Source organism: Kogia breviceps, chromosome 2 (genome assembly GCF_026419965.1).
Source record: "Kogia breviceps isolate mKogBre1 chromosome 2, mKogBre1 haplotype 1, whole genome shotgun sequence".
Lineage (NCBI taxonomy): Eukaryota > Metazoa > Chordata > Mammalia > Artiodactyla > Physeteridae > Kogia > Kogia breviceps.
Window position 1 is genome coordinate 70,379,529 of NC_081311.1, and position 24,141 is coordinate 70,403,669.

Consider the following 24,141-nt stretch of genomic DNA (forward strand, 5'->3'; position numbering starts at 1 on the left):
CCCCAACGGGAGAGGCCACGGCAGTGAGAGGCCCGCGTACCGCAAAAAAAAAAAAATAGTAAAAAAATAAAAAAATAATAAAAAAATAAAATGAAGTTTTAAAAATATTTACAATAAAAAAAATATTTACAATAAAAAAAATATTTACAATGAAGTGCCCCACCCTGAGTTTTTGATTCAGTAGATCATCAGGGTTAAAGCTTAGAAATGTATATTCTTAGAAGATTCTCCAGATGATCTTGGAAACCCCTGAAATTGTGGTGCAAAATTTTATGTGTCTTGTTTCTGGGGGGCTGTAGCTTTCATCAGACTCTGAGAGTACACTGACCTCAAAGAGGTTAAGAACACTTGCTATGAGCCACTGGTTCTCAAACTTCAAGGTGCTCCAGAATTACCCAAGGACTTGTTAAAACACAGATTTCTAGGCCCTACCTCTCAGAAATTCTGATTCTGGTAGGGGTGAAGCTTGAGAATTTGCACTTTAAACTAGTTACTTGATACTGTTGATGCAGCTGGACAGAGGTCTATCCTTTGAGAACCACTGTTTTAGGGCTTGGCTAACAACACGGTGCCTTCAGCGTTAAGCTCTGGAAGTAAAGTAAACCTTTCAGGAGTCTTTACCAATTAATGTAGTAATAAACTTAATGAAGCTTATCAAAGCTCAATCTAGTTCAGTACTGTAAGAGAATGGTAAAGAAAACTCCCTCCTTGCTGGCAAAGCAAGTGGCAGTGGAAAGTACACAGGCATTTTTAGTTGACCCATTGATAAATCTGTTTCATAAGCAATTGCTTCGTTTTAAAAAATTTTTTAATTGAAGTATAGTTGTTATACAATATTATATGTTGCAACACAGATTTTAAAGGTTATACTCCATTTATAGTTATTATAAAATATTGGCTATATTTCCTGTGTTGTACAGTATATCCTTGTAGCTTATTTTATACATAACGGTTTGTATCTTTAATCCCCTCCCGCTTCCCTCTCCCCACTGATAACCACTAGTTTGTTCTCTATATCTGTGTTTGCTTCTTTTTTGTTACATTCAGTAGTTTGTTGTGTTTTAGCAGTTGCTTCCTTATGTAGCATTTCTTCCCATCAGAGTAGAAAAATTCATAGTTCCATGACCATTTAAATGGTTTGATTTTTTTTTTTTTAAGCTAAATAATGTAACCTTTTGAGTATGCTTATGTTATCCAAGGCCAAGTAGCATACAGCTCGAAGTTTGACCTAAATGTGTTGGGAAGAAGGAAAGATGATCCTAAGGATTCCTGAAATCAGGAAAAATTTTTCTACTTTAAAAAGCTCCTAAAAACAGGTGGTCAGTGGTCAATGCAGGGAAGTTTTCAGATCCCTAAGGAGAAAACAACTGTTTGAAAAGCTATGAAACACTACTGAATCCACAGGAGTCCCAAAGAAGTTTATTTGTCCAGACTGCTTACAGGCTGTCTGAAACTTTGAAGGAAACTAAGATCCTGGAAGGAATCTATTATCCATGAAGAGTCTAATTGTGAAACTTTCCTCTCTCTCTACAGAGATAAACTTTAAGCAAGGCTTCTGGGCATCACTAATGGGCCTTAGCTTTTTCCCTCCCCACTTAGCCTTAGGACTTTTGTTGCCTCATCCCCTTAGAGGGAGATGTCCTCAATGAAACAGGAACTGACCTAAATTCAGAAAACAGAGCTTTCCAGGGGAGGGATTTCCTTTAAAGGAAGTGTGGCAAAATTATATTAGTGGTTATTGACCTGAAATTAGGTTATGGGTATTCGTTTTCTCTGGGGGTTTTTGTTTTGTTTTTGTGGGTTTTTTTCCAGTATAAACTTTCAGTTGTCTTGTAATATGTTAGAAGGGAAGGAAAGTTCATTTTGAATGAATCATAATTTGTTAGTAATTCAAAGAAAACACTTTAGTGCCAAAGTCTTTATGTGAAGTTCTCTCTTCCATTGTAGCCTTTTAACTTGGCATTGTAGTTAGTACTTTGTTATTTCAGGCCTGTCAAAATGTTGGCATAAGTTATAATACGTAACAAAATATGCTTGAAACTTTTATAACTTTGGTATTACCATATTTTGAATCTAAATACTACTTAGCATATGGATCATTATCACCTAAAATGTATTAATTTTTAAAATAACCAAAATAGCTAGTCTATTATACTTAATGGAAGTTGTGAATCCTCCTTGTTAGTTGAAAAATTCCGCTTCCAGATTGTTGCTGACATCATCAGAGATTTTGACAAACAAGGAAATAATGGGGAAATAATTGTAGAGGCTTTGCTGACTTGTGCTGCACAAGAAACAGATGTTTGCCAGACAAATGAACAAAACCAATAAAGAAATAGATATCCTATTCAAGTTTCCAAGAGTACAAGCAGTGAAATGATTAATAAAAATTGGAAAAAGTATTTTTAAATATTTTATTTAGCTTAACTTTGAATTTCTTCTGTGATTTTGTGATTATTTGCATTTTAACACATGCTTTGCATTTATGGTTGAGTAGATTTAATTTTGTAATATTTTTCTCACAAAATTACATTTACTTTTTCAACGTAAGAGATGAAGGATCTGTGGATTACAGAAATTCTGTGCCACAAAAGTCTCCCATGTAGTTATTTCTAGCAAGCAGAACAAGTCTTGGTTAACTTTATTTATTCTGAAATGGAGATGTTACTTTTAACTTTTAATTCTGCCACCTTATGTCAGTAATACATGAACATTCAGCAGTACTCTTTTTATGCTTTCTTTTTTTTTTTTTTTTTTTTTTTTTTTTTTTTTTTTTTTTTTTGCGATACGCGGGCCTCTCACCGTTGTGGCCTCTCCCGTTGCGGAGCACAGGCTCCGGACGCGCAGGCTCAGCGGCCATGGCTCACGGGCCCAGCCGCTCCGCGGCATGTGGGATTTTCCCGGACCGGGGCACGAACCCGTGTCTCCTGCATCGGCAGGCGGATTCTCAACCACTGCGCCACCAGGGAAGCCCTTTATGCTTTCTTATATGCAAAAGCAATAGTAGCAGTGTTTATGGAAAGTTTGGTTTAATTTTGTTTATCATCGCTTTGCTCTTAAACATTAAATTGCTTAATGAATACAGTATTAGAATCTTAGAATTGGAAAAAAATCTTTGATATTTCATAAACAACCCCTTGCCAAAGCCAGAAATGGGATCCTTCAGTGACAAGCTTGCCAAATTAGTTTTCATCCAGATTCTTCTTGATTGCTTCTTGTTATTGGAAGCTCACTACTTCATGAGTAAGTCTCCCTTGGTTTGATAGTGTTTAATTATTAAAAATTTGTACATTCTTTGTGCTGAGCTAGAATTGGCCTTCATGGAAATTTTACTTACAAGCTTCTTCCTTTTCAAATTACCCAACCCTTTAAATAATTGTACATAGTTAATTATTGTTTGCTCTCCTCCGTTCCTTCAAATGATCCTAATAATTCATGATTTTTAAGTGTCGACACATCTCAGTTTGTAATTGTTCCTCTTCTATTATGATGTCCCAAATTGAACAAGGTATTCAGAGATGGTATGACCAGTGCAAAATCTAAAGGGACCACCTCCCTTGGTCTGGGTACTTTGTGTCAAAATTTAATTTGTCACCACTCTGTCCTCTCTTTTTAAAAAATACATGACTTCTGTTGGCTTAGTGTCTTGAAATCCTCCAGGATTCTTTCATATGAATTTCTAGGAAGCTAGATCTCCCTTACAGTCTACCTATGTAGTTGATTTTTTCAACCTGAAAATAGAACCTAACCTTTTGATTATTAACTTTGGGAGTAATCTAGTTCTTAATTGCATTTTTTGTGAGATATATTTTAGAATCATTCTGTCATTTATTAATTTGCAAATAAAGATAGCCTTCAAGTGTTAGTGTGTAAGACCAAAGATGAAGAGATGGCTATGTTATAGGTTAAAAGCAGTACTATTATTCAGTACTGTTTAACTAGGTACAAATGTACCAAGAACTGTCATCTAGCCCATATTTCATTGACTTACCTATTGCAGATTTTCTTGGTAAAAGTAACCTTTGTTTTTATTAAAGGACAAATTACTCTCAATGAATATATTTGGCTCTTATCACTGTGTGGGTTTTTTTTGTTTGTTTGCTTTTTCATGATTCTAATTATCCATCTTAGAGTTTTGCTGGAGTTCATTTACTAGCATGTAGTTTTTTTCTAAATTGCCCCTTTCCTCCTTTATAAATATTAATAGATACTTCTCTCTAATATCTTGATAATGTCATGGTTCTTTTCAAAGATTGCCAGTAATGGCTCTGAGTTTATATCTGTCAATTTAATATTCTAACATGTAATTTACTTGAACCCTCTAAACTTAGAATTTTGGTTGTTTAACAAAAGCATGAAGATTTTCCTATTATTTTTGTAATAGTAGAGAAGTGAAGAAAGCCTAAATATCCAACACTGAGAAAAGGCGTAATAAACTTAATGTTCATTTGCTTAAGTATTCATTAGATAGCTATTTTAAACGATGGCAATGTAATAACATGAAAAGAGTAGTAAGTGGGGAATTCCCTGGAGGTCCAGTGGTTAGGACTCTGTGCTTTCACTGCAGGGGCCTGGGTTCAGTCACTGGTTGGGGAACTAAGATCCTGCAAGCTATGTGGCACAACAACAACAACAACAACAAAAAGCTAAGTGAAATGAGCAACTTATAAATTACATGTGCCTTAAAACTTGGTAACAAATATACATACTTGTGGAAAAAAGGCCCAAAGTGCAATTACATGCTTAACTGGCTCAGTTCATGGTTAGAACCATGGGATCCTTTTCTTCACCCATTTCTTTTGTTTTCCAAATTATTCTCTAATGTAATTATGTTATTTGTAAGGAAAACTAGTTGTTTCTTGAAACAAAGCAAAAAGGATCCTATATCTGTTTTTTATGGTTTAGTTTATTTTTAATCCCTAGTTTATACTTTCTACATTAAAAAATATTTTTTCTTGATAGAAATAATAGTGACAAAATAGGAATTAAATTAAACTTGCTTTTTCTTTTAACTCTTAGTGTTTTATTGTCTTCTCAAATGGTATTTTTCAGAATATAGCTTTAGAAACTCCTTTATGTTGAATGGTTTACCTAATCCTGGTTGTTTCTTCTTTCTGATAGGTGACATGTGTCAGTAAAGCATATTAAAAATAGATAAGTTTATTATGTTCTACCTCTTTTCCTTGGTAGTATATAATTTTGCATTTTCTTCTAGTTTCAGTTTCCTCCATTTTAAGTTTAAAGTTTTATTCAGCAGATAGCAAAACACTTAGCTCTCTGCTGCCTCCTGGCAACAAGCATGAAAACAATATGGTTGTTTCACACCATCTTACAACGTAAAAATCATTCATTCAGCTATGAATTAGGAAATCCAGTTTCTAGTCCCAGGGCTTCTACAAACAAGTATTTTGATGAAAAAAATCACTTAATCTCTCTGAATGTCCATTTCTTCCTTTGTAAAAATGAGATTAATCTCTAAAGTTCCATTTCTATTTTAACAGCTATCTTTCTTGTATTAAATTTTCTCTTTCTCATTTTACCCCCTCGGATTTGAAAATCCACCTTTATTTTACACTCAATTTCTGTACTTACCTGCTGCTATTTTGGGACTTTTAAAACTATCCATTGATGATTATTTATGTATGTTCTAGTTTCCCATTGTTGTATTAATTAGAGCATTGAAATTTGTTGTATCTTTTAGGGCTAGTTTCCTATTACTGATTTGTATTTTTCTTTTCTTTCTTTCTAGAACTTTTCTGATTATATTTGCTTTTCCATAAATTTGATTTGTCTACTTCCAAAAAATCTTATTGGTATTTTTATCAAAGTCATATTAAAGTCACGGAATAATGTATTTAAAAATTACATATTGGGCTTCCCGGGTGGCGCAGTGGTTGAGAGTCCACCTGCCGATGCAGGGGACACGGGTTCGTACCCCGGCCCGGGAAGATCCCACATGCTGCGGAGCAGCTGGGCCTGTGAGCCGTGGCCACTGAGCCTGTGTGTCCGGAGCCTGTGCTCCGCAACGGAAGAGGTCACAACAGTGAGAGGCCCGCATACCGGGAAAAAAAAACCAAACAAACATATTATTGACAGGTTTAAAGGAAAAATATCAGGTATTCAGAATATTATAATATGAGCAAGGGAACCAAAGTAAATCATCAAGCATGATTTCTGTATTAATGAATTTTGAGGTAACTACTTCTGAAGTTGTAGTGATAATATTTCTAGTGGTTTTGAAAGAAACATGAATAACTTAGGAAAGAAGGTTAAGTATTTAATTCTCATCATATTTGGCTTTATGTGGTGACAGGGTACAAGTATGGCTGTGTCCTAGTAACTAGTAACAGTATAAAATACAGGTTAGAAGATGAAAATTTAGGTCTAAAAATATAGTTTGGAATTATTTGTGGAAAGAAAAATTGGTTATCACAGTGGCACACACCTGTGAAGTTGTAGAGAAAGAAAAGTACAGTCAGCCCTCCCTATTTGCAGGTTCTGCATCTGAGGATGCAATCAACCGTGGAAATTTTCAGAAGAAAAAATTCCAGAAAATTCTCAAAAACAAAACTTGAGGGCTTGCCTTGTGGCGCCGTGGTTGAGAGTACGCCTGCCGATGCAGGGAACCACGGGTTCGTGCCCCGGTCCGGGAAGATCCCACATGCCGCGGAGCAGCGAGGCCAGTGAGCCATGGCCGCTGAGCCTGAGTATTATAAGTAATCTAGAGATGATTGAAAGTTTATTGGAAGATGTGGGTAGGTTATATGCAAATATTATGCTATTTTATATAAGGGACTTTAGCCTTCAAGGATTTTGATGTCCTCCTGGGCCCTGGAACCAATCCCTCACAGATCCAGAGGGATGACTTTAAGTGAAACCTCATAATATTGGGAGGAAGAAAGACTGATCAGGGAGATTCTGAAAGAGAAGTCCTAGGTATGACAAACTGATAAAACTACTCTGGAGTTAGAGTATGTGCTTTATTAGTATTCAGAAAGACTAGAAGGAAAAAATAAAAGAAAGGACACTGAATTCAGCCATAATGCTTATTCAGACACAGAGACTATTTGTGTAGTGTTTTTGTGTTATCAACAGTGATTTTTCTTAGTCAATTGTATGTCATAGAACCTATGATGTGATATTTACCAAGTTAAAAAATGAACACATTCTGTTGTTGCACAACTTTCCTCTTATGACTGGGGCAGTTATCAAGGATATAGGTAAGAAAGGGGGGAAAAGTGCACTGATTCAAGACATCCCGTACATATTGGTTGAATGAACGTCCTGCATGCTTAAGAGAGAGAAGAGAGTTTAAAAATCAAGATTACATCTGTATCATCTGGAAATCCTCTTGGAACTTCATGGTCTATTGAAGGTACGAAACTGCTACATAACCTTTGCAGTGCCTGGAAGATCTACATGAATTTATTAATGTGAAGAAGTTAATCATTTGGGCATTACCATGATGTGAGAGTTACACATTTGATTATATACTTTCATAGATTTATAGGGCAATAGGGCATATTGAAAAGTATTTTCCTGAATCTAGTCAGCCTTCAAATAAGGCCATATCAAGTCCAAATCCTCTTTTAACTACTGTTGTTTCTCTTGTTTTCCTATCCTTATGTCTAAAAAAGAAATACTTAAAATGCTAAGCCACTGAAACTTAGAGGTTTTTGGGTTTTTTATAAAGTCTGTATACTTGGAGAAATCCACTTGTTTATTTAGGCTTCCATATCTATAAAGATGAGGCATTTATTTCTTTCATAGCAAGATAAATGGGACTAAAATGCTAGTTTAACTCTTAATTACATGTAAAAAGGTTCTACAGTTATTGGAAGGAACAGATTTTCTTCAGATAGCCATACAGTGTTGCCTTCCTTTTAAGCCTCTGTTTACTTTCTCACCTCTGTTGACTTATTCAGCTTGTAACCTAGAAACCAGCTAAAAAGGAAGGAAGTCAGAGATGTGTATTTCTGGGCAGTAACTGGAGTAGTTTCCTCTTCCTCCAGCCTGGTTTAGCTGCCAGAAAAGACCTTTTACCCAACCAAAGAAAAGAAAGAAAAAAAAATTTTAACAGTAGCTCTTCAACTTCCTTCCTTAATTCATTAAGGAACCAGTTTAAAGGACTGAAATGCTGCTCGCCTCAAATTGGTGCTTTTTGCTGTCTGAAAGGTGATATTTAATACCATCCCTTATGAGTTCTAAGAACAAGAGAGAATTAAGGAGACTTGATGTAAAAGCTGAGCAACTTAACGCTTGCTACCAAGTGGTTTCTCTGTATTGTTACTTCACTATTTTTATTTGTGTTAGAAATTTGCCAGCGTACCAGACCAAACTCACATTCATATATTTATAAAAATATTTATTAAGGCCAATTTAAATATTAAAAAGATATTTATGGTTTACAGCTAGTTGCACTTGTACCCTTTATTTGCATTAAGAATCAACTATGTAGTATTTATATCAATGGAGAAGCATCTAACTTTAATGCACCTCTGATGTAGTATGAAATAAAAGTGAATGGTTTTTCAGTATTGACATTAATTATTTTGATTTTATAAAAATTATTAAATTATGTATCACTAGCAATATATAAATACTGTGGCATTTGGATTGTTAGCTAAGTGTAGGTCTTAATGCTGTTTGATTCTGTAGGGGACTAATAGTACTTGAGGAACAGACATGTTTTTAAGTTTATAACAACACATATAGTCAAACTTGAATTTATGTGAGATTGTAAGATGAGTCTTGTGAAATATTTAACTCATTCTCTAATGTACAATAAATTGTAGAAAAGTAGTATGATGTGTATTTAAAATTTGATAGTTTATAATGTAATAACCTGAATCAAACATTTGAGTTTCTTTGTTGTTTGTGGCTCAGAATAAGACTGCCATATTACTCCAGTTGTTTTTCTGAAAAATTACATTACATTGAATTCTTTTAATTCCATATATGTTTTATGTTCACGTCTTAAGTAATTAATTATGAATGAATTATTGGGATGCTGTATTTTATATTTTGGCTGCGTTGGGTCTTCGTTGCTGTGTGCTGGCTGTCTCTGGTTGCGGCGAGCAGGGGCTACTCTTCGCTGCTGTGCATGGGCTTCTCATTGCGGTGGCTTCTGTTGTTGCCGAGCTCGGACTCTAGGGCGAGTGGACTTTAGTTGTGGCATGCAGGCTCAGTAGTTGTGGCTTGAGGGCTTTAGAGCGCAGGCTTAGTAGTTGTGGCACACGGGCTTAGTTGCTCCACGGCATGTGGGATCTTCCTGGACCAGGGCTCGAACCCATGTGCCCTGCATTGCAGGTAGATTCTTAACCACTGTGCCACCAGGGAAGTCCCTTTACTAACATTCTTTGAATAATCATTACCCCTCTCTTTCATCCTTAAAACAGGATTGATTGAGATTTTAAGTGCAATCCATAATAGACTAAATTTAAAATATCTGCTTTTCAGTAGTTAACCTGATGTTTTTTTGAAATGAAATTGATACATCTGGAATAGATTTAAAGGGACAGGGCATTGGCTGGTGGCTGGAAGTTTTTTCTTTTAACATAATTTGATAAAACGGTTGTGTGTGTGGTATTTTTAAAAATCAGTGTAAATTTTTAAATTTATTGAAATTGAGATACCTAACATTGGGACAAATTTATAATAAGAGACCATTCACAAACATCATTAAAAAATAGGTGAATGAAGATGGTGTTTCAGAGACACTAGTCTGCCACCTTCTTGGTCTGCCGGCTTTCCAAATAAAGTCGTATTCATTGCCTCAAAAAAAAAAAAAAAGTGAATGTTTTCTTGCACTTGCAGATATCTGACATTTTTCGTATTCAGTGTGTTTATTATACATACAGCACACATCTCAATTCAGACTAATCACATGTCAGGTGCTCAGTAGCCATGTGTGGCCATTATAGGTTTTTATAACTATAAACTATTTAAATTATTTTTGTAAACAATGAAAATGTTTCAGGAATATTTTTTAATCTGCCAAAATAAATATTACCAGTTCGTTTTTCCTTTGAGTAAAGTGTCAGTGAGATTGTTGGTTATGTCATTTGATTTAACTTAGATTATTACTCCAGAAATGTTAAACTGTTCTCTTCCCTGCGTTTTTAAAAATATCAGTATATTTCTAAGGAGAAATGATTAAACTAAAAATAAATTCTTTACTTGAAAACACACTTGAAAGTATTTTTGATGGTTTAAAGTTATGCTTTATTTTTTCCAGCTTGAGAGATATTTACACATTACTTGTTTTCTGCACTTTCTCCCCTTGGTAAATCTTTGAAGCAAAAACTTTGTATTTGCATTGGCTTTATGAAGGAGACAGTAAACTTGAGCTCTCAGTCTCGCCACTAGTCTGTCTTTGTCTGTTAAAATTATGAGCCAGTCTCTATGGCGCAGCCAAATGAGTAATCACCAGTAATGTGACTCGTGCTGGAAGTGACTCCATCAGCACCTGTGACGGAGGATTAGTTACAGTTTACAGAGCACCGCCTCTTCCCTTCTCTCAGTGTGCCCTAAGCCAAGTAGTCGTTCTCATTTGGGTGTCTGCACTGTTGGAAGCTACTGCAGTGTGTTTCCACGCAGACACAGAGTACAGTGGGAAAAGGCTTTCTCTAGCTGATGGATGGCTGTTCTCTCTATTTGGAGTATCTTACTGGTTATGTAAGCGACCTCGGGAGAAATTATCCTGACCCAGATCGGAGGATGCAGTAGTGCTTCAGCTGCAGGATTTCTTAGTCGTTAACACCACAGTGCTGATGACAAAGAGCGAGTTGTAATCCTCATCACTGCCAGGACCGAGGCAGAGCAGACAGAAAATCGTCATTTGGTCGTCGGAGACTTGTTAGGTTACAGCCTCTGCTTCGTTCTGTGGTCTTGGCTTTTCTTACTATACAATGACGACGCTGCAAGTAAGCTTAGAAATGCTTGGTTTGAGAGACATTTGCCTGTGATTTTTTAAGACTTAAGAAGTATTTAGGCTAGATTAAAAAAAATACTGCTCAAGAACAAAATGGAAATGTCAGCAATACTTCTTGACCTTTAAAGCCTTGTCGTGGATATATGAGATTTAAAGATACTTTAAAATTCTCAAGAACAAAGTACGGTTTGTATTTTTCTGCTTACTTTTTCTTTTGTCTTAATTTACATTTGGTTTTGCGTCTCAACCTTAGGAATTAAGGTCACTGTCTTTTATAGATCCAGCCTTAGTGTTCTTAGTTTTAAGAATTTTTAACGATTTCATTTGTTTAGGAAGAGATTTATTGTGTATGTAGTAATTTCATAACACTGTAAAGATTTTAAAAAGAGCTCAGTTGTTTAAAGTATTATAGCAGAAATGTTTTAGATTAGGGTTTTAGAATATAATCTGTTAAGGGAAGGTAGGGGTGTTTGTTTTGTGAGGGTTTTCTTCTGTGGTGTATTCTTGTCCCCACCCCCAACTTGTTTTCTAACAGTATCGTGTTTTTCAATAGACCTGCTTGGGTGGGAATTTGGACTTTTGTTCTTTCGAGTCACTCCAGTCTTTTTTTTTTTTTTTTTTTTTTTAACACTAAACCTTGACTTCTGAGATGTATCCTAGATTGTTTTCTGCTTTAGTATTCCTTTAGGGAGATTTATATCAGATTTTCGTAGTCAATGAGCCTTATTTTTTTTCACTTGGAAAAGGAATTGTTAAATGTTAACTGGAGATTGTTAGAAACTCAGACTGTAGACATACACTCCATGAATTTCCAATTAAATGTTAAATGATGAGCTTTAACATGGTTTATTTGACCAGCTGAGTTATGTTTGAGAACTGTAGCTGATTTATTTTAAAAATGTTTTTTGAGGAGGGCTCATCTGTTCGCCTCTTCCTCATGTGAATGGAATGTGGTGCAGCATGGAGCCCCAAACAGGATACAGTTGTTCTAAGCATTCTTCCTATAGCGTGGTGTAGGCCCTACTAGAAATGCAGGCTCTCAACTAAGTATTTATTTTGGCTTTATACTATTTTTAAAATACAGTTAACAAAGACAAAGGACCTGAAAAGAACTCCCAATCCATTAATAAAATTGAAAAAGTGTTTTGTTTAATTGATAATTTTAATTTGGATTTTCAAAGGCTTTTTTCAGCATTAGAATAATAGTCTTTTTATGATTAGGGCCATATTCTACTGTGACTTTCATCAGATGGTAGCTCCTTGCTTCCCCTTAGGCTGTGGAAGTTCCTCATAGAATGGTATATCTTTAGAGTCTTGAATTACTTAGCTATGCATGAGTTCTAGTTTCTTTACATTCCAGTGCACCTAGACCCATGAAATACTACGTAAAAATCTGTAGGATCCATTCGCTTTTATTTAAATATTTTTTATTTTTAAGCTAAATATGTCTTTGAAATGGATGTGTTTGACTTGGATACAAAAGTTAATAATGGTTACATCATTGACTTGCCATTTTAGGGAATCAGGATGTATTTTAACTCTTAGTTTTATATGTTGTTTGTCTTTAATTTTTCCATAAAGTACGAACAGTCGCATATTTTTAGGGTTGCTTGTTTAGTACATATTAAAACATTTCTTTAACAAATACTATAAAAGTATTTATCGGCACTTGTGGGGACATACTTGTAGTTTAAAAGTAATTGCACATTGTAAAATGTGCAGGTCGTGGCCCTGTTTGCTAATATTTAAGAAGCATGGTATACTTCTGACTTGCATTTGTACATGGTTATTATAAGTATTCATGTATCAGAAATAGACCATTATAAACCAGTCTTTTAACATTTCTGATAGCTAAATTCTACCAGTGGCTTTCAATTAGATACCCTAAGATGAGAAATTCTTTATTTTAGCCTAGAAAACTAAACCTTTGTTTTTTCTAACTCAGTAATTTAAATTATGATAAATTGGCCTGTTGAAATTTACCCTTAGAACTGTGACCTGCCTTAAAAAGCTGAGTTCTGAGAGGTTCTCTTCACAAGAATGTTTTTCATATTATAAAATGACTAGTTCTCATAGGAAATGCAAACCACCTGTATTATTTGCGTAAGAAAGAGGCACTCCAGACTGGAGAAGTTTACTTTTTTCCCAGATCCTACTTAATTGAATTGTATCTTTAGCCACTTAGATAATACCTTTTGTAGACCTTTTTGTTAACCTTTCCAAGTTGATCTGACTTGGTACTGTTTAAAAAGAAATAGAGCATTTGATAAAGTTCAAGGATTAAAAGTTCTCCTGAGAAGGTGCCAGTGTTTCCTAGTTTACTAAAAACTAAACAAAGATATAATATGAAAATGTTACATATTACACTAAGGAATTTAGTTGTGGTAAATGGAAAATGCTAGATGGCAACAGTAGCAGGAGATAGCTAAATAATGGGGGAATGTCTGTTTTGAAAATGTAATTTCTCACCCAAATAAAAATACTTTTGATACATATGTAGTACTTAAAAGGTTAGCCCTGGGACATGGGAGGGGGAGGATATTACTGTGATTAGGTTTTCTAATCATAAATACTGAAAATAAGCGGAGGTGTAAGAGAATTTTTTCATGTTAATTTGTGAAAGAAGATATCATTTATTCGTTCATGGTGTGAATAGTGTGGAAAAAAGGCATGTTTAAAATATTTATTCCTCTGTTTTTAGCTTTTTCAAAACACAGACTCAATGAATCGAATTGAAAGCTTTAAAAAGAATTTCTTAAATAGAGAAATTAACTGCTTAAGAGCCATTCTGCATTAAAAATCTTGAAGAGTTTTTCTCCAGAGTGTTTTGTGATTAGTAAGATGTTAGACTTCTTTAAGACATAAATAAGAGAAGGGAGGGTAAATACAGTGGCTTTGGCTCTCCTGGGGATTTTTACTGTCTGTGCGGAAAGCTTTGGTTTACATCCAAATGGTTGCAGAAGTTGCCTGTAGCAAGAAAGATTTCCCCATGTGATGTAGGTTGTTTAGCAACTTAGTTCCTTGTTTATTTCATTTTCCAAACTTAGATTCTTTCATAGTAAAGCCACTATGTTTTTAAGATGGTGGAATATTCTTTTCATTTTTTAAGTTTTAAAGCAGTATCATGGATATAATGTACTTGGTTTTCATTCAGACTGCTTCTATTCGAAAGTGATTGTGATTGCATATATAGTACCTTTATTTCCTTCCTTCCTCTTCCTCTCCTGCCTCGCTCACTCCCACCCCCACCCGTATGAGTAAATTTCTTTATGTAAAAGTTGAGTCTCCTTTAAAACAATCAAATGACCATGGATTCCCCCCCCCCCCCCCGCCTCCCCGCCTGTGTTTTGTTTTGTTTTTTAATAGTGGAAATATGGAGAGACTTTACTGAAAGGTCGGTTTTGTGTAATACTTCTTACCTCCCTCTTCTTTTCCTACACCCTTCCCCCATGCCGCTCTTACTGAAGCAGCTGGATTTTTATTTGTGCTTGGGGCGGGGGCGGGGATGAGTAGTACACGGGGTGGAGTTAAAAGACCAGATGCATCCTGATCATTTAAAATCCTTCTTGATGTGAGTGAGCTAGGAAAAAAATTACACATGTAAATCGTAACTACTCTGTTTTATAAAGAATAATACAATATTTTAAAGAGTTGGGGTAATATGCTCTCCTACCCAGTTTACTTTTTCAGAAGCAATTTCTCTTTTATATTAGAAATTTTTATACACATGTATATTTGATTATATCCCTCTTTTAAAATAAACTGGGACTTATACTGGAATTTTTTCATATCATTTCTTAAAATCTTCATTTCTTTTAAATAAATAGAAAGTACTCTATTTTATGGATAAAAGCATCACTTTAGATTATAATATGAAAACTGATATCAATTGGTATCCTAAAACCATTATGATAATGACTTTAATACATTGTATTTATATATACCCCTTCACATTTTGAGGATAAAATCCAGAAAATAACCATTAGAATTTTTTTTTTTTTTCTCTTACCAGACTTTCAAACCCCTGGTTGAAAAAAGTATACCCAGTTCAATCACTGCAGTAGAATTCCTTGTAGATAAGCAACTGGATTTTTTAACTGAAGATAGTGCCTTTCAGCCCTACCAGGTAAGAAATTTTAGGTTGCTTTTAAAAATTAACTATTCACTAAACTTCACTGATATTCAGATATTCTTTAGAATATTCAATTCTAGCTAACATCAAGGTGTATACGAAACCCAGTGCATCTGATAAATTTTGATTATAGGATAAATGATGCATTTATCCAGTCAACAAATATATACCGAAAACTTAACTATGAGCCAGCCAGCATCCTGTCACATGCACAAGTGAGCAAAATAAAAGTCCCTGCCATTCTAACTAATGTTCATTGTTAGAAAATAACTGGTTAGATATTAGTATAAATTAGCTTTGTCTCCAGCTCTAAAGGTTAAGAATTGAGTCAACTAATGTAATTAAATGAGATTAGTGTTTACTATATACATTCATATCAGTTTAGCATAATAGTCATTCATTTTCTTTTTAAGTGGGAATTTTCCTTTAGGTTGTCATTAATTGAATTGTTCAGTTTCTAAATTTTAATTCCCAGTTGTTGCAATTTAAATACAAATACACTTAATTGGAAAAAACGTTCTCTCCTAGGTTTTTAGATTTAAATCATGTAAAGAAACTCATATCAAAAGTAGTAAGCTAAATGTTTTTTAAAATCTCCAGTTAAGTTCTATCAATTAATTTTTTAAGGTTGAAGTGAAAATGCACAGAAGTTTGTTTTCTTTGTATATTTGGATTTTAGGTTGAATTAAATCAGTATATTTTATAGGTGTTTTTTACTTAAATGTTTAAGATAATATAATAAGTGCCTTGAAAGAAAGTATGAGTGAACTAGTTTGACTTTCTTTTTTTTAATAGAGCTGAAAGTCAATACTCCTATTTCATTTCAGAATAGTTAACTGTTTTTCAAAAGTAAAATATAGAGGCACTGTTTCCATGGAAAGAACAAGAGTTTGAGTTAATGAGCAGTGGTTTGTTGTGTGTGAAATTACAGTACTTAGGGAATTAGTAGTGATGTGCCGCTTTTATTAGATCTACCAAAAGTAGATGATAGTTCTCTCGATTAAATGTTATTTCTTACTTTGAAGTCTACATGGCTATGTTTTTGTCTTTTCACATTATTTTTCATAGTTCATTAAATGGCCTCATTTTTGTACTGTTAGCTTTTGCTCTTTGTTTGCAGTATTTACAGCTAAAAATTCATAGCAGTTCCAGTTTAATATTGGAGGTGTTAGAGCTTTTCCCTCCGGTTTTATTTGTTTTGGTTTTAGTTGTAAATGCCATGTAGCTTGCTATAGCCTTATTTGTCTCATTTCTAACAATCTTTTAGTGGGAATTAGACTAGATGAGTATAGGTAAAAATCAAAGGAACCTTCCACCTCAGTATTTTAATTCTGTGGCTGCTGATTAGCACTGTAGAAGCTTGGATTTGATTTAGAGAACTGAAATCATTATGTAGAAATTACTTTTAAAAATAAACTCTTGCCAGGTGGTGTGAAACTCTGCAACATGTTTATTAAAATTATAGTGATTGAAAGAATTAGAAAGAAAGGCTTAAGAGCTAAAGTCTTTGACTTGGTGATTTGTATGATTGTCTTTGTTAGCTATTTATATTTTCCCTGCTAGTATAGGTAAGTTGACCTCTGGCCTAGAAGGATAGGATCTTCCAAAGGTGATGTGATTCACTTGACATTTTAACCATTTGTGCTTCACACATAATGTGAATTCTCAGTTCTCAGAGATCAGAAGGAATTAAACCAACAGCACTTGGTTTAGGATCCAGCATACCTTAATTTTAGTGTTTCTTAAGAGTTTTAGAAGGAATAAATGGTATACAGTAAATCTTTTTTGTATGTATTTTAATTTTTATATTTAATGTTTTTTTAACCAGGTTAAAAATATAAAAATAGTTTCTCCAGTATGTAAATTATAGACAGCTACTGTAATATTTTGAATGAAAATTTACTCCAGAGACTGAAGATGGCTTAGTCTAGGTTTTCAAAGTTATTTATTTAAATGAATTTATAAAATATAGACATACTGTACATAAAGAAAATACTTTTAGAGTTCATGTAATTAGAGTGGCTTTATCCCACAGTGCTTTTCTCTAACCAGTTGTCCAAACAGTACATTAAATTCCTTGGCATGTTAAACATGGCAGCTGTTCCTGGCATAGATTTTGTAAATAGTGCCTTGATAAATCTTAACCTTAGGGTAACCATATGTAAGTCGAAGGGCGTTTGGGGAAAATTGAACAAGTTTTTAAAATGGTCTCCCTGTTTTTTCTCATTTCTTTAAATTTCATGAGGTAGTTTCTTCTGAATCTGGGTGTTAATTGTCCTTTGTAGACTTCTTATGTGGGATGGGGAAAAAGTCTTCTTTGGAAATGGCCTTTCTGTATAGAGTACACCTAAGTTTTGTTTGAAAAATTCCCACAAGTGATGGTTCACTGTGAATCTGTTTAAATAGTTTTATAGTGGGAATTCCCATTCATCATCTTTCTCCTTGAGTGCTCCGCATTTTATTCTGTAGTAGTATGCTCCCTTTCGTTACCTTTATAGTGGTACAGCCCTATTTTTTAATATATCACAATAACATATATTGTAAGGTAATGGTTAGGAAACAGATTACAGATCCTTTCACTTTTAGGTCACTGGTTTGCACTTATCTCTCTGAATGACTTCAGTGTATTGAGTATCAGATGGCATGTATTAAGTTAGTTGATTTGTTCTTTTTAAAAAATATTTATTTATTTATTTATTTATTTATCGACACTGGGTCTTAGTTGTGGCTCGCTGGATCTTTTAATTGTGGCATGTGGGATCTAGTTCCCTGACCAGGGATTGAACCCAGACCCCCTGCATTGGGAGCATGGAGTCTTAAATTGCTGGACCACCAAAAGAAGTTGCGATTTGGTCAGTTTTTTAAGTTACGTGTGGTTGGTTGATCAGGGTGCAACCATCATAGATTATAGTTTTCAATATTTGGAAAGCAAGTTGGATGAGGAGAGAAATCAAATCAACATTTTATAGACAATATAATGAATGCATATTAATACATTGCTGATGCAGCTACCATGGTATTGTTAATTCTGTTTTTTCCTTCCTTTTGCACACAAATGAGTTTCTGCTTCCTCCTTTTAGATTTCCTGATCATGCCTGGCTGCAATTAACTTTCTTTGAAGTAAAGGGGGAAGGGAAAAAGAGAGGAAGTAGGAGGGAGCTCTTCAGATTCTACTATGTCTCTCAGCTGGCTGGGAAGGAGGAGGAAAAAACAAATTATTTGTTCTTAAAGATGCTTTTTACAGTTTTCATTTTTTTTTTTTTTTAATTACTATGATTTCTGTAGTATGGTTGCTTTACTTTGGAGGATGAGTACAGAAGTTTTAAAAAAGTTTCCACTAAAATTTGAAGCTTTGATCAAGTTCATGTAAAAAAGTTTGATAATGAAATATGAACATTGAACTTTTAGCATGATTTTGAAATCATCTTGTCCTGGATTTTGGCTTCTGGCCATGCACACACCTGCAGTTTTCAGGTTGGTTGCCTCATAGAGGATGTAGAAGAGATTATTTCTTACCTGAAAATCGTACATGACTCATATCAGTTAATCTGGGTTGGTCTGGCTTGTTAGTCCACTGTTTTCTAGGGATCACGATCCTTTTTTGCTTTTAAATGTAATAAAGGAATAATACAAAGGGCACTAGTTGAAAACCATTAAAGGTTTGAAGCAGAATGTGCTGGCTTAAAATTATACCCAATGTCTATCTTATTGTATATTAAAATTCACTGTATTGGGTTGGCCAAAAAGTTCGGGTTTTTCTTTTCTTACGGAAAACCCAAACGAACTTTTTGGCCAACGCAATAGTAAAGAGGTATTTTCCCTAGAATAAGGTAGAATCATCCTAGACCTGAAGGAATGATCCTATTTGAAGTTCTTGGTCATCATAATGTGCTAAAAGTTCAGAGTTAAGACTACTAATACTACAGTTTCTATCATCGCAAATTACCGACATTGAACTACTTTACTATGTCCTTGATATAGTACTAATGTGCTGTGAATTGCTGGTTGAAGGGAATGCGTGGAACAAACCTGAGTATTTTCTTAGTTCCTAGACTAAAGATTGATTAAGGACTTGAACAGAGAAGAGTTTTTATTTAATGAAAGTGTCTGAACTGTGTCAGATCTGTTTATCATTGCTATATGCTCCTTCAGTGAGAAAGTTGTTTTTTCAGTTGGAGTCTCTTTTGAACCACATTCCATCATTGATTGTAAATTTTTTGTCTGCAGTTTGAGAATATCCCTAAGTTAGTTTTTTTTTTTTAATTAATTAATTAATTAATTTATGGCTGTGTTGGGTCTTCGTTTCTGTGCGAGGGCTTTCTCTAGCTGTGGCAGGCGGGGGCTACCGTTCATCGCGGTGCGCGGGCCTCTCACTATCGCAGCCTCTCTTGTTGCGGAGCACAGGCTCCAGACGCGCAGGCTCAATAATTGCGGCTCACGGGCCCAGTTGCTCCGCGGCATGTGGGATCTTCCCAGACCAGGACTCGAACCTGTGTCCCTTGCATTGGCAGGCAGATTAGATTCTCAACCACTGCGCCACCAGGGAAGCCCCCTAAGTTAGTTGTTGCTCAGTACATCTGGTTTACTAAAAATAGTTTAAGGAGTGGAGTGTAGCAGAGACATGTATTTTTTTTACCTTCTAAATTTTTGATATTTGGAATTACTTCACTACCAGGATGAGATGAGTTTGAGTGAGGTGAAATTTAGCCTCCAGTCAGCCTAGATGAACAATCAACTAGTTGTTTGGTTGTTACCTGTTCAATGTTATATTTCGTTGAGTGAAGGTATTTGATATAAGTGAGCCACTGAAAAGTTTGAAAATCTTGTTGGTAGTAATTTGGCTTATAAGCTTATTTATTCCCCAGAGAACTATGATGATATTGCTAATAGTTTAGAGAGGAAGTAAACAGAACCTCATTGTTAGTATTGCTTTGGTGGGTAGAGAAAAGACAACGTTTTTGCCCTTTTCTTTACTCTCATTTCAATCTGTAGTATAGATATATCACTTTAGAGCATTTTTAAACTAACATTCCTGTAGAGGAAATGAGAATTTGACCTGGTACAGGATTTATGTAGTTAGGTAAATGTTTCTGTCCCAGAATTACTCTCAGATTTGTTCTTTCTGGTGTCAGATTACTGCTCCCTCATTAATTTTACTAAAAGAAAAAAATAAATTGACTTTCAGAAGCTGCCTAGAAAACTGTTGTTTTATTTTTATGATAGAAATTGGTGGATTTTTTGTTTGTTGTTTTGTAATGATAACTGAACTTGGTATTGAGAGATAGGTATTTATAAGAAATAACACCTCCTATTAGGATATGGGAAGTGGAGTGTGCTCACACTCCACCCTCAAGAATGAGCGCATCTGCTCCTGAGTTGAGGTGTGGAGAGATGGGCTCAGAACAGAAGTTCCACTTACTGTTAACTCACTTGATTTTTTTTTTTTTTCCCAGAAAGGAGTGTTTAAATGGCAGTTTTATGCTCAGACTCTACTTCCCTTTGACTTACCCTTGAAATTTTTTTAATGTCTGGTGTTAGAAACATCCCAACTGACTTCATTCATCTAGCAGTTATTTAAATTATGTGGTTTCCCTATTCATAGCATCCTGCTTTGGTGCTTAATGGTTTTCAAAAGTTGATAAAGGGACTTCCTTGGTGGTCCAGTGGTTAAGACTCCGTGCTTCTACTGCAGCAGGCACAGGCTCAATCCCTGGTCAGGGAACTAAGATCCTGCATGGGAACTAAGATCCCACAGGCCACACTGTGTGGCCAAAAAAATAAATTAAAAAAATAAAAAAATAGGGCTTCCCTGCTGGCGCAGTGGTTGGGGGTCCGCCTGATGATGCAGGGGACACACGTTCGTGCCCCTGTCCGGGAAGATCCCACATGCCGCTGGTGGCTGGTCCCGTGAGCCATGGCCGCTGAGCCTGCGTCTCCGGAGCCTGTGCTCCGCAACGGGAGAGGCCACAACAGTGAGAGGCCCGCGTACCGCAAAAAAAAAAAAAAGTATGTCATAGTCCTTATTTGTTTCCAAAGAGTTTATAATCCGTGATAACAACTTAGATTTTTTAAAATTTCCTTGAAATAGATTTGATTTAAGGAGCCAAAAATGCATAGTAAAGACTTCAGGAATACAAAAGAAAGAAGCCAGCAGAGATTGAAATGGTATAAAGAAGTATCATGAAGAGGGTAAAACTTGAATGGGATTCTTCTGAATGGAGATGGAAGTGGAAGATAGGGAGAGTGAGGCAGACATTTAGCAGAAAGGATTGCGTGATCAATGATGAGGTAGATTTAGGGGTCAGGAGAATATCAGTCTCGCTAGAGAAGAGAGTTTGGTTTTGAATATAGACATCATACCAGAGAAATAAGTATTGTGGGGTCAGATAAAAGAGGAAAAGAATTGCTAAGTACAGTTACTAAGTGACTTTTATCTTGTAGGCCCTATGAATCATTGGAAGCTTTTGAAGCAAGAGAATAACAAAAACAAAATTTTCTACATAACAGTGACATCTGGTTATTGTACTATATCAGAAGGAGCTAATTGATGGCATCTTTTGTCTTAGAGAATCAGCCTAGCTATGAAATTTAAAGTCAATTCATGCAGATATGGTTTCAAATCCTAGCTTTGCCGTTTGCTAGCTATGTGACATTGGGAAAGTCTAAAGCATGCTCAATAATTGGTTTCCTCATCTATAAGATAAATATACTATCCATCTCAGAGTTAGAAAGATTAAGTGACTGACACCTTTAAGAGCTTATTACTACATAGAAACTGCTCAATAGAAGGTCACTGCTATTTAGACATGCTCTAAATCTCCCTTTTTATAGATGGTGTCTTAAACCTTTGTGGTAGATATTTGAAACTCCTTTCTCTTCTTACCATATGCAACCATTGGACATTTCTCTGCCACCATCTGCGCCTCTTTTAACAATCTGTTTTGTTTGTCTTCTCTGGAACTCTCACCATTCCTTCTGCAGCTGGTGCTAGATAAACTTTTTTCGGTGTTGGTACAAGCCATGGTCACTGTGTAACAGAACATGTCTTTGTAGTAGAATTTCTTTTTCCCTCTCCCCCTTTTTAAAAAGTATATTTAGATAAGATTCCTCAGTGACTTCTTAAACTCCTGTTTTAAGAAAATGATATTAGAAAAGATGCAGAACCCTATTGTGGGAATACTCTCCACAACACATCCTTACCTTTTTTCCCTGCGGGGAAAGTCATAAGCTCTACTTGCTGCTGATAGTTATTTTTATCTCAAAAAGTGTAAGTGATATGCAGCAAATTACATAATTGTTTTTCTTTGTTTGGCTCTGGAGGGAGGCCATGAGGATGTAGTACTACAGTTTGGAAGTACTCTTAGCGTTGAATAAGAGTTAGTCTAAATGACCTTTGAAGTTCCTTTCCAACATTTAAAGCCATAATTCTGTGAACTTGCTCAATGTGGGAAAACAAATTATTTCTGACGAACATTAACCTGATCATGTTAGTCCCTGGCTAATGATTTTAGTCTCAGGGATAAAAGACATTCAACCTAAATCTAGGTTTATCTCAAAAGAGAACTATTAAGCCAGGCAGTGCCAGATGCAAATCGAAATTATACAAAACTGGAATAACAGGATTGTTTGGATTAGTAGTACCTACTGAGAGCTTTCTTTCTATTCTATATTTTTCTGTATCTGTTTCTGAATTACATTTTGACAGAGTTGAGCACGTTCTCAGTTAGTCCATGAGTTTTTGTGTGCATTTCACTTTGCCTTCATATTAGCATTTGATTGAAATTAGAGGTGCCTTGTTGCCATAATGTCAGTAAAAATGAGAACTGTGAGATTGTAGGATATACACTGTGCCAAGAATATAAAAAATACAGGATCATAGCCATAGCTGTGAACTGATTGCTGGTGGAATATTGGCTTGGTAGGATCAGCATCTGTGGGCAGGCATTGGCCTGGGGGGTGGTCTAGAAGATGAGGCCAGAGCAGGAAGCTGCGATTGTGTAGTACTTGGCTTTATTCCATTTCTAGTCAAAAGTGACAGCTTGCAGTAGTGGAGCCAAGCTGAAGCCTAGAAAGTAGAATGGACTACAAGAAAAGCAGAACCAGAAGCTAAAACAGAATCATTGTTACTTCCTTATTTAAGTAGGCTTTTTAAAAATTTTAAATTGGTACATCATGTTTTAATATTCAGTAATTTTGCTCTGCATCCTGTTTAAATACTTTTATCTCCCCCCTGCCTTCATGATTCTTTATTGCCATAATTTCAAAAAAAGTTGTGAAACGTGCTTAAGGTCCCACAAATCAGGTATGCCGATGTGTGTATTGTCTGCTGCTATTAAAAAGGGAGTTCTTCATTTGTAAAAATTGGTTGCAGAACTTGGTGTGTTGAAAATATATTCATGAAGTTCAGGAACATGTTATTTTGACTGAAATTTGGCTCACGTATGAGCTGTTCTGCAATATTCAGATTAAAAACATTTATAAGTCACAGTCTGCGATAGTTCTCTCCTGGTCACAAATCTGCTATGATCATATGCTGAAAAATCTGCCAGTCTCTTTTTAATTTTTTGTGGCTGCTGTTATGAATTTAAAGTATGTGAAATTATGCTTGTAGACATCAGATTCCAAAGATTCTAAGCCATCACTTAGTTATCATTGAGAAAGATTTCTGCCAGTTTCTTTCTGCCAATCAAAATAGGTTGATTCTATTTACTTATTCCCTTTGCCCAACTGGGAATTCTTACTAAAGCACAGCCATTTTATTTAAAAATCCCAAAATAAAATTTTATTTCTCAGTGCGCTGTTAATATTTTACATTTATACGGTTCAACATTTTCCAAAACATTTCCATGTGCATTATTTTAGTTAATTCTTATGTTTACCTTATGAGGAAAACAGATATTATTATCTTAATTACATATAATGCTTTCAGGGTACATATATGAATTTATTTAATTCACGCAAGTCTTTGAGAAGTCTAACTTACAATGACTAGGTGGCAGAAATGGAAACCCATTTTAACTAGATTTAATTTTTAAAAGGGGGTGGTGGGCCTATTAAAAAGATACAACAGGAAATG

General features: G+C 35.1%; 1 protein-coding gene across 10 annotated transcripts in view; it reads left to right on the forward strand.

The window, feature by feature from the left end:
• Positions 1-24,141, forward strand: part of JMJD1C (jumonji domain containing 1C) — a 315,663-nt gene that overhangs the window by 227,978 nt on the left and 63,544 nt on the right. For 6 of the 10 annotated variants that reach the window (XR_010838961.1, XM_059055378.2, XM_067025530.1 and 3 more), the window contains one exon: positions 14,946-15,059. The exons of 3 other annotated variants lie outside the window; for them this stretch is intronic. Coding sequence is in view for 4 of the 7 variants with exons in the window: in XM_067025530.1 (XP_066881631.1) it covers positions 14,946-15,059 (114 nt within the window). In the remaining 3 variants the exon portion in view is untranslated. Of the gene's footprint in view, positions 1-10,521; positions 11,115-14,945; positions 15,060-24,141 lie in introns of those variants that run through there. One more of the 10 variants, XM_067025527.1, reaches the window with a different exon arrangement.